Source organism: Coccinella septempunctata, chromosome 8, assembly GCF_907165205.1.
Source record: "Coccinella septempunctata chromosome 8, icCocSept1.1, whole genome shotgun sequence".
Classification (NCBI taxonomy): Eukaryota; Metazoa; Arthropoda; class Insecta; order Coleoptera; family Coccinellidae; genus Coccinella; species Coccinella septempunctata.
This window is the reverse complement of record NC_058196.1, coordinates 5389502-5400198: the sequence shown is the minus strand read 5'-3', so window position 1 is coordinate 5400198 and position 10697 is coordinate 5389502. Positions and strand designations below refer to the sequence as shown.

At 38.9% G+C, this 10697-nt stretch overlaps 1 protein-coding gene across 1 annotated transcript; it reads right to left on the bottom strand.

Annotated features, from left to right (window-relative positions):
• Positions 1 to 6618: 6618 nt before the first annotated feature.
• Positions 6619 to 10468, bottom strand: LOC123318230. Its single transcript, XM_044904846.1, has 3 exons — positions 10400 to 10468; positions 7289 to 8788; positions 6619 to 7218 (listed from the first exon to the last, which is right to left on the bottom strand). Exons 2-3 carry the CDS (start codon positions 8783 to 8785, stop codon positions 6619 to 6621), a joined length of 2097 nt encoding a protein of 698 aa, XP_044760781.1. The 5' UTR covers positions 8786 to 8788; positions 10400 to 10468.
• Positions 10469 to 10697: the final 229 nt, after the last annotated feature.

The following is a 10697-nucleotide window of genomic DNA, read 5'->3' as shown; positions in this document are numbered from 1 at the left end:
TCTTAAATTTTTTTGTGGACATTTCATTCGATTCCTGGGATGAACAGATTTTTTCCAATTGATTTTGTGATTGCTCTGCTGCTTTGCACGTATTTATTGTTGTTTGTAGATCTAACTTTGGTATTTTTAGGAGAGTGTCTTTCAAATTTCTGTCTGTGATTTGCATGACAATACGATCTCGAATTATACTATCGGTTAATTTATCAAACTCACATGTGGAACTCAGTCCTCTCAGTGCATTCACATATTCATCGATTGTTTCTTCCACTTTTTTATCTCGTAGAAAAAACATGTGTCGTTCGTAGGTAACATTGATATGTGGCAAGAAATATTTGTCGAATTTATTGATGAGATCTTCGTAATTTTCTTCATTGTTTTCATTTGATGGAAAATTATTATAAATAGCGAGTGCGTTATCACCAATCACATTCAAAAATAATGCTGCTTTATACTTCGAGTCCAAATTCGTTTGTCTTGATGCCTTCAAATAAATTTCGAATTTTTGTTTGAAGAATCGATTATTGTTGGCTAGATTTCCGTTGAAATTCATTTCTGATGGAATTTTCACATTGGTGTTCATTCTTGAAGTTGAACTGATTGATTCGAAGATGATGATGACGTTTCTGGTTTTGGATTCTTCGATTCTTCTGTCATTTAACCACAATTTTCACTACTTAAAATTTTAATTTTTTGTAGTACACTTAAATTATTATAGAATTCGAATCGATTTGAAACAAATACTAGTAACGACTGCGCCATGTTACGTTTGGAATAAACTTGATAGTTAATCAAGGACCTGTTGAGGGTGCTGGTTTATTCTAGAACTGAACTACATCTTCCTATAAATCAAGTTACATACATATGTACAAAAGAGACATGCGTTATAATGTTAAGATCAAGATCCTAACACCCCTACAATGACCTATTTTCCACTCTGTCTGAAAATAAGGATGTTCTATTAATGTCTCAGGATAAGGAGTGCATAAAATTTATTTCGAAGATTCTAGGAAACCAAACGTTTGATGCTTCAATAGAGAATTGCTTTCCAGAAAGCTCTTCGGACTCAACTCGAAAATGAAAAGTGGAAAAAAAAATTATTTTCTCCCAAACAAGGCCAGATATTTGAAACTTTGGTATGAAAATAAAGGTTTCTGGACACGCTGAATCCATTGAGAGCATTTTCGAAAGCCTGTCTCCCTACGTTGAGATTTTCATCTGGAAAATGGCATTTTTCAAAAATTGCAATTTTCAATCTGCGATATCTCCTGTTCTATTCATTTGAACCAATTGAGATTTCCGGTTCCATAGTCAACGTTGCCTAGGCTTCTAGCCTAGCACAGAAACTCGATTTCGAAAATATCGATTTTGAGGGTCAAAAATGAGCAAGGGGTTAGACCCCCCTACAATGACCTATTTTCCACTATGTCTGAAAATAAGGATGTTCTATTAATGTCTCAGGATATGGAGTGCATACAATTCATTTCGAAGATTCTAGAAAACCAAACAGTTGATGCTTCAATAGAGAATTGCTTTCCAGAGAGCTCTTCGGACTCAACTCGAAAATGAAAATTGGAAAAACGAAAAAAAATATTTTCTCCTAAACAGGGCAAGATATTTGAAACTTTGGTATGACAATTTAGGTTTCCGGACACGCTGAATCTATTGCGGGCATTTTCGAGAGCCTATCTATCCCCGTTAAGATTTTCATCTGGAAAATGGCATCTTTCAATCTGCGATATCTCCTGTTATATTCATCCGATCCAATTAGGATTTCCGGTTCTATAATCAGCGTTGCCTAGGCTTCTGCCCTAGCATGAAAACTCTTTTCGAAAATCTCGATTTTGAGGGTCCAGAATGAGCAAGCTGTTAGACCCCCCTACAATGACCTATTTTCCACTCTGTCTGAAAATAAGAATGTTCTATTAATGTCTCAGGATATGGAGTGCTTAGAATTTATTTCGAAGATTCTAGAAAACCAAACAGTTGATGCTTCAATGGAGAATTGCTTTCCAGAGAGCTCTTCGGACACAATTCGAAAATGAAAAGTGGAAAAACAAAAAAAATTCTTTTCTCCCTAACAAGGCCAGATATTTGAAACTTTGGTATAAAAATATGGGTGTCCGGACACGCTGAATCTATTGCGAGCAATTTCGAAAGCCTATCTCCCTTCGCTTAGATTTTCATCTGGAACATGGCATTTTTCAATAATTGCAATTTTCAATTTGCGATATCTCCTCTTTTATTCATCTGAACTGTTCAAAAATCTGGGTGTTGAGATTTTTGGCAATTACTTAAAAGTGGACTGTTACCAAATGATTGAGTTGGAGATGGTAAAATAAAATCTTTATTGTATATCAAACACGTCACATAATAAATAGACACTCGCATGAAGTAAAATTATATACAACATCTAAACAGAGTGAACCTATTTACAATTATTGAGAAGTTATTGAGAGAATTTGAGAGTAATGTTTCAATGAGAAAATCAACGTTGTATTTGCTTAAGAGAAAGAGCAGGTTGAGTGAATTTCATGTATCGAGTAACAAGATCAATTATTATGTGTTTGATAAGAATTGAGAGAAGTGAGATAGATCTACATCAAAACGTGTTTATGTATTTTGAGTTGCATAATAATTGAGCTTGATAGTTATGAATTGATGTGAGTGTTATCATGCAAGCACAACGTTTACAGTGATAGAGTTTACGATTTCATAAACTGTCTCGCTATCAGAAAAACAGAAGGTTGCAGTGACAACTTGAGAAGTTAGAGATATGTAATGCAGTGAGACAGGTGTAATGAGACAGAATGAGATAGAGATGATTACCAACGCTTACAGGAATAGCAAATCTATTAGAAAAGCAGAAGGTGTTTTATGAGAGTACATAAATTGAGGTGAGTCGTGTAACAAATGTAATGTAGAGAGATGATTACCAACGCTTACAGGAATAGCAGAAGGTGTTGTATGCGAGTACATAAATTGAGGTGAGTTGTGTTACAAATGCAATGTAGAGAAATGAAATATTGTAAACGTAGAAAGAATTAATGAATAGTATTCATAATTGAGATGAAACAAGACGAGCAGTTCACAACGTTAGAGAAAATAAATAAGGTATCATAAGTTTCAGGTAATAGAGACATGCAAAAGTGTATAATAAATTATACTTATTGAGTTGAAATCAGATTGGACCTCCTCGAGCGTTATCACAAACCAGTCTGTCCAAGAGAGTTAATTGAGTGTATTCCTTTGTTCGGAGTGCTGAGTGTAGTGAGATGGATTTCGATCTGGTCTATGAGAAGCCTTCGAAGTGTCCAACTTGAGCGTAGAGGTACCTGAAACTTAAGAGGCCTGAGAAGTCTGATCGTAAGAGGTGTAAAGTTAATCTGAGGTGACATATATACAAAATGAGAGTGAATACAAGTATATAAGCTTCTAATAGAGTGGTGTGAAATGTGAACTTGGTGCTAAAATTAGAGAAATTAAAATGTGAGTGATTGTCGAGGTGATGTGATTCACAGTGAATGAAATATCGATGCATTTTGAGGAGGTTGAAGCAGTTAGATACATTGAGCACGTGGTTGATTGAAAGATTTGGAGAAAATTGAGAGAATATACATGCAAATATGATAGAGAGATGTAGAGCAGAATATTGCAAATGTAATTGTGAGAAAATGCATAGCGATGGAGAGAATGTTGATAGGAAAATTATGTAGAATGATATTCTAACGTGACACATGCAAAAAATGATTACATTTTTTGTTGAGTGAAAAAATACTGTACCTTTTTGAGATGTTGATCGATTGATTAGTATAATATAAAATAATATTATTAGATTTGAGCTGATTGAAAAAAGTTGAGAGTGCACTAAAAATCACGTTAAGAATTTAGACCAAGTTCCAATTCACTTGAGCGAACGAAGAATCTAAAGAGAATGAATTGAATTGAGAGATTCAACAGGTTCCACCGGTTATTTTGAACAGCTGATTGACAGCGATTTAAAGGTTACGTTCACAGAAGCATGTAACGATAAACGTAGTCACTGAGTTGCTAGAGATGTCATCGAGTGGTAGAGTTGGGTTAAAAATTCCTCCAATTTTTAACATTCCGGCCGCCATAATTAACGTAGTTGATTATAATCGAGTAGGTCTTCGTAAATTATCCATTGTGAGGAAGTTGAGGCAATCCATCACTCCAGTGTCTGAGCTACTCAATCCACCCATAACTGGAGCGAAAAGACTGCTTTCAATCCTCAGAGTGTGGAGGAATGGATGAGATGGCTGCACTTGAGATGTGGGTAGTTGTGCCATGAGTTGTTTAGAGCGGTGCCACAGTGCCTTGCACACAGAACATATATGGGATTTAACTGGAGCTCTTCTTCCAATGATCCCATACCTTTAACGTATTGTGACTAGAGTGAGTTGAGTGCCTCCATGTAGAGTTGTTCGGTGAGTTTCATCTATAACCAAAGAAGTAAATTGAGAGTGTTGAGGAAGAATAATTGGATGCTTGCTATCTGGGTCGAGCTGAGAATGGGAAATTCGTCCGCCTACACGAATTACACCATTGTTGTCGAGTTGTCGAGTAGTGGAGTGAGTCTACTGAATACATGTGAAGAGTGAAGTGGAGTCTGTGATTGAAGAGCCTTGAGTTCATGTTTAAAGTAGACTTTTTGAGATGCCTTCGAGATGCTTCCAAGTCAGTTGAAGTCAGGTGTGTGAGGTGTGCTGGATCCAGCTTACGTTGGAGTCGTGCGAGAACCTTTGAACAAATAGAGGTGATTCTTAACAATTTATTCAAACTGGAATACCTGTAGATGAGATTCCATGAGTAGTCTGACGTAGTGGAGGTGAGTATGGAGATGGCTGGTCTTGCTTCTGATTCATGGTCGGTTGTCGGTGCCGGCTGACGATTTGGCCATGAATCTTCTGACTTGGAAAGCCATGGTGGTCCCGTCCACCATAGCGAGTAGTTGCGAAGTTGAGATGAAGTTAACCCTCGTGATGCACAGTCAGCAGGATTGTCTTTGCCGGAAATATACCTCCAATGGGCCCTTGGAGTTAGATCTTGGATTGTTGCAACTCTGTTCCGTACAAAGTCCTTCCAACGTGAAGGGTGAGTGTTGATCCAAGCTAGAGTGATTGAGGAGTCCGTCCATAGAGTGGTTGAGTGAATGTTGAGAGCTAACACATTATGCGCATAATTAACGAGTCGAGAGAGGAGAAGAGCAGCTGATAATTCGAGTCTCGGGATTGTGAGTGGTTTTAAAGGCGATACTTTGGTTTTGGAGCAAAGCATTGTAACTTTGCATTCCTTGGACGGAGTTCGAACGAGAAGGTAGAGAACGGCTGAAATGGCGAGTTGAGATGCATCAGAGAAGCCGTGGAGTTGTATGAAAGAACCCTCTTGAGTGTTAATCCATCTTGGAATTGTGATGCTGGCCAGCTTGGAGAGATCTTCACTGATGTCGTACCATTTCTGTTGGAGTAGTTGAGGTAGAGGTTCGTCCCATGATAACTTTTGGAGCCATAATTCCTGCAACAATATTTTAGCCCGAATCGTAACAGGGGAGACTAAACCGAGTGGATCAAATATTTTAGCAATATGAGATAGAACTGATCGCTTGGTGATCAAAGACCCAGATAGATTGGAGCTGACTTTAAAAGTGAAATAGTCTTCTTGAGGGTACCAGATTAGACCTAACACTTTAGTTGAGTGAGAACCTTCATCGAATGAGATTGGAGTGGGTGTTGATTCTTCCTCTTGAACGACGTGAGAGAGACTTGAGACGTTTGACTGCCATTTTGCTAGCGGAAGGCCGGCCGCCATGCAAAGGTTCTGGAGTTGTTTGGCAATTTCGAGAAGTTGATGTTCAGTATCTGCTCCACCACAAATATCATCAACATAACGACCTTTTGTTAATGGAGGAATGGCTAGTGGAAAGTTGTGACCCTCATCTTTGAGAAGTTGGAGAAGAACTCTGATTGCCAAAAATGGAGCTGATCTAGATCCGTATGTGACTGTTGCGAGATGGTATGTCTTTACGTTGTTATTTGAGTCGAGCCAAAGGATGCTTTGAAGATCCCAATCATCAGGATGAACAAGAATCTGTCTGTACATCTTTGTGATATCTGTAGAGAAGACAAATTTAAATTTACGCATCCACATAAGAACATCAATCACGTCGAGTTGTAGTTTCGCTCCGGTGTGCATAATATCGTTGAGAGAAATACCAGTTGAGGTGGGGCTGGAGCCGTTGAAGACTACTCGCAGTTTCGTTGTAGAGCTGTCTGTTTTGAGAACACCATGATGAGGAAGAAAATATCTTGAGTTGACCTTTTCTGACGAGACTGGTTGCATGTGCTGGAGGAGTTCATATTCATCGAGAAATTGGTGGTAGAGCAGAGAGTAGTCAGGATCCTTGTCGAATTTCCGAATCAAGGCTTGCAGACATCGGAAGGCTCGTTGTCTGGAAGAACCTAAGACGTCAATAGATGATTTCAATGGTAATCTTACCATGTATTTCCCTGAGGAGAGCCTAGAGTGAGTGGAGACAAAGTGGTTTTCACATTCTTGCTCGTCAGAGATGAGATGTGACGTAGACGTTGGTTGAATTTCTTCCTATTCCCAAAACTTAGTGAGGAGATGATGTAGGTCTTCATCTTGAACAGTATGAAACATTGGAGATTGGATTGGAAGGCGTTCCTGTTCTTGACACACAGGTCCTAGGATTAGCCAGCCGAAGATTGAGAGTTGCGCGATTGGAGATGATGGAGGGCCTTTTTTCATCTGAGGAAGAACAACTGAGCCATATACATCAGCACCCAAAATGATGTCGATGGCTCTTGAGATGTGGTATTCTGGATCAGCTAACTTGAGATGCTGGAGATGTAGAGATTGCTGAAAACATGTATAGAAGGAAGGCAAATTAGAGAAAGATGATGAAAGAATGTGAGCATCAATATTTATGGTTTGATGGTCATACGTCGACTTGAGAGTGAGGGCGAGAGATCCTTGTGTCTTAGAAGTTTTTCCATGAATTTCCACAATTACAACATGCGACTTCCTTCTAGAGATGTTGAGTTTTCTGGCTAGATCTTGAGAGATGAAGGTTAGCTCGGATCCACTGTCGATGAGTAGTCGAACCGTGTGTGACCCTGTTGAGGTGATGAGATGGGCGATGGCAGTGGCGAGGAGAGTGTTGAGTCGTGGTTGAGGCAGCTGAAGAAAAATAATTCAACGCTTCTTCGAACTATTTTGAAGGCTTTAGAGCTGAGTTGCTAGAACTCACCTCCCTTTGAGCAGATTTTTGAGATGTGAGAGCGTATTGTGGAAGCACTCGAGGGGGTACCGGTGGAACTTTGCAGTGTGGTTTACTGCTGAGAGGAGCATCATGTAGAAGTGTATGATGACGACTTCCACAGATTTTGCAGATCTTTGTCGTTCTGCAAGAGTGGCGATGATGTCTACCGAGGCAGTTAGAGCAGAGGATGCGATGTAATACTACATCAGCTTTTTCTTGAGGTGATCGTTTAGAGAAGCGAGGGCAATCTGCAATAAAGTGGTCGTGTCCACAATCATCACAGGTGTAGTTGGGCATAGAAGAGACTTTTGAGATTGGAGTGTTCGAGAAGGCCGATTTGCTTGAGATGAGTGAAGGAGAAGGTTTACTTTGAGCTGTAACCTTTTGAGAGATGGTGTGCACTGTTGTGCGAGAGCGAGAGGATTCTTGAGATGACTGTCTCTGATTGGACTCAGTCCATTCTAGAGCTCTGGAGCGAGATTGGAGGAACTCCATCAACTGAGCGAAGGAGGGAAATTCGTTATTAGAGGAGATGAGAGTTTCCCAATGAGTGCGAGAGGCGTGATCCATACGGTTGATGATATGAAACACCAAAAGATTATTGTTCTGCTCTAGATCTTCACCTAGAGCTTTCAAACTTTGGAGAGGATTGACGATGCTGTCAATAAATTGACGAAGAGATGAGGCGGTAGAATTTTTCTGATTCGCCAATGAGAAGGAGAGAAGTTTTGAGTATTGAGAAGAGAGGAGCAGCCTTTTATTTTCATATTTATCCATAAGCTTCTTCCAAGCTATGGGGAACGAGACTTCCGTTAAGGGAAGACTGGAGATGGTGTCGAGAGGTTCTTGAGAGAGACATGTTCGAAGGTAATGTAACCTTTCAATGTCAGAAATTGAGGTGCTGTTGATCACGAGGGATTGAAAAAGGTCTCGGAATGCAGGCCATTTTGAGAAGTCGCCTGAGAAGGTGGGAATTGAGATGTCAGGCAATCGAGGACGAGTTTGAGAAGACTGAGGGGCTTGAGCAGAAGTGGATGGCTGTGAATCCACAGGATTGAGTGACATATTGAGTTGGATTAATTTCGAGATGGCTGATTGGAATAGAGAGTATTCCTCGAAGAAGACTGAAGATGCGAAGTATTCGTGGTCGAGACAAGACTCAGGCCACGCTGACTCAAAATATGAGTGAGTCTTTGAGAAGTTCTTGTGAAGGTCTTGCAGTTGTTCTTGAGTGTGGGACAGATCATGTACAGTCCATGTTGAGACGTTGGACAGCTTGGAGAAGATGTCCTTCATGAGTTGTAGTCTACTCATTTGAGTAGTGACTTTCAATTTGAGGTTGGTGGGAAGACCAGCCGAGCGAGTTTGAGGTCCCACATCAGGCTGCGAAGATGTGGAAGATCTGGATGATCGAGTAGGAGGGACCTGGAGTTGAGCGTCATCCTCTTTTGGAGATGGAGAAGATCTTCCCGACTTTTGAGACATGACCTTTTGAGAAGAATGTGATATGAATGAATGATTATTCCAACTCAACCATCCGGCCCGAAGGACCAAATGTTCAAAAATCTGGGTGTTGAGATTTTTGGCAATTACTTAAAAGTGGACTGTTACCAAATGATTGAGTTGGAGATGGTAAAATAAAATCTTTATTGTATATCAGACACGTCACATAATAAATAGACACTCGCATGAAGTAAAATTATATACAACATCTAAACAGAGTGAACCTATTTACAATTATTGAGAAGTTATTGAGAGAATTTGAGAGTAATGTTTCAATGAGAAAATCAACGTTGTATTTGCTTGAGAGAAAAAGCAGGTTGAGTGAATTTCATGTATCGAGTAACAAGATCAATTATTATGTGTTTGATAAGAATTGAGAGAAGTGAGATAGATCTACATCAAAACGTGTTTATGTATTTTGAGTTGCATAATAATTGAGCTTGATAGTTATGAATTGATGTGAGTGTTATCATGCAAGCACAACGTTTACAGTGATAGAGTTTACGATTTCATAAACTGTCTCGCTATCAGAAAAACAGAAGGTTGCAGTGACAACTTGAGAAGTTAGAGATATGTAATGCAGTGAGACAGGTGTAATGAGACAGAATGAGAGAGAGATGATTACCAACGCTTACAGGAATAGCAAATCTATTAGAAAAGCAGAAGGTGTTTTATGAGAGTACATAAATTGAGGTGAGTCGTGTAACAAATGTAATGTAGAGAGATGATTACCAACGCTTACAGGAATAGCAAATCTATTAGAAAAGCAGAAGGTGTTGTATGCGAGTACATAAATTGAGGTGAGTTGTGTTACAAATGCAATGTAGAGAAATGAAATATTGTAAACGTAGAAAGAATTAATGAATAGTATTCATAATTGAGATGAAACAAGACGAGCAGTTCACAACGTTAGAGAAAATAAATAAGGTATCATAAGTTTCAGGTAATAGAGACATGCAAAAGTGTATAATAAATTATACTTATTGAGTTGAAATCAGATTGGACCTCCTCGAGCGTTATCACAAACCAGTCTGTCCAAGAGAGTTAATTGAGTGTATTCCTTTGTTCGGAGTGCTGAGTGTAGTGAGATGGATTTCGATCTGGTCTATGAGAAGCCTTCGAAGTGTCCAACTTGAGCGTAGAGGTACCTGAAACTTAAGAGGCCTGAGAAGTCTGATCGTAAGAGGTGTAAAGTTAATCTGAGGTGACATATATACAAAATGAGAGTGAATACAAGTATATAAGCTTCTAATAGAGTGGTGTGAAATGTGAACTTGGTGCTAAAATTAGAGAAATTAAAATGTGAGTGATTGTCGAGGTGATGTGATTCACAGTGAATGAAATATCGATGCATTTTGAGGAGGTTGAAGCAGTTAGATACATTGAGCACGTGGTTGATTGAAAGATTTGGAGAAAATTGAGAGAATATACATGCAAATATGATAGAGAGATGTAGAGCAGAATATTGCAAATGTAATTGTGAGAAAATGCATAGCGATGGAGAGAATGTTGATAGGAAAATTATGTAGAATGATATTCTAACGTGACACATGCAAAAAATGATTACATTTTTTGTTGAGTGAAAAAATACTGTACCTTTTTGAGATGTTGATCGATTGATTAGTATAATATAAAATAATATTATTAGATTTGAGCTGATTGAAAAAAGTTGAGAGTGCACTAAAAATCACGTTAAGAATTTAGACCAAGTTCCAATTCACTTGAGCGAACGAAGAATCTAAAGAGAATGAATTGAATTGAGAGATTCAACAGGTTCCACCGGTTTTTTTGAACAGCTGATTGACAGCGATTTAAAGGTTACGTTCACAGAAGCATGTAACGATAAACGTAGTCACTGAGTTGCTAGAGATGTCATCGAGTGGTAGAGTTGGGT

Coding starts and splice junctions, on each gene's coding strand:
- LOC123318230 (XM_044904846.1), bottom strand. CDS start 8,785: ATGTCTCAAAAGTCGGGAAGATCTTCTCCATCTCCAAAAGAGGATGAC. Junction 7,219..7,288: donor AAAAATCTGCTCAAAGGGAG/GTGAGTTCTAGC, acceptor ATTTTTCTTCAG/CTGCCTCAACCACGACTCAA.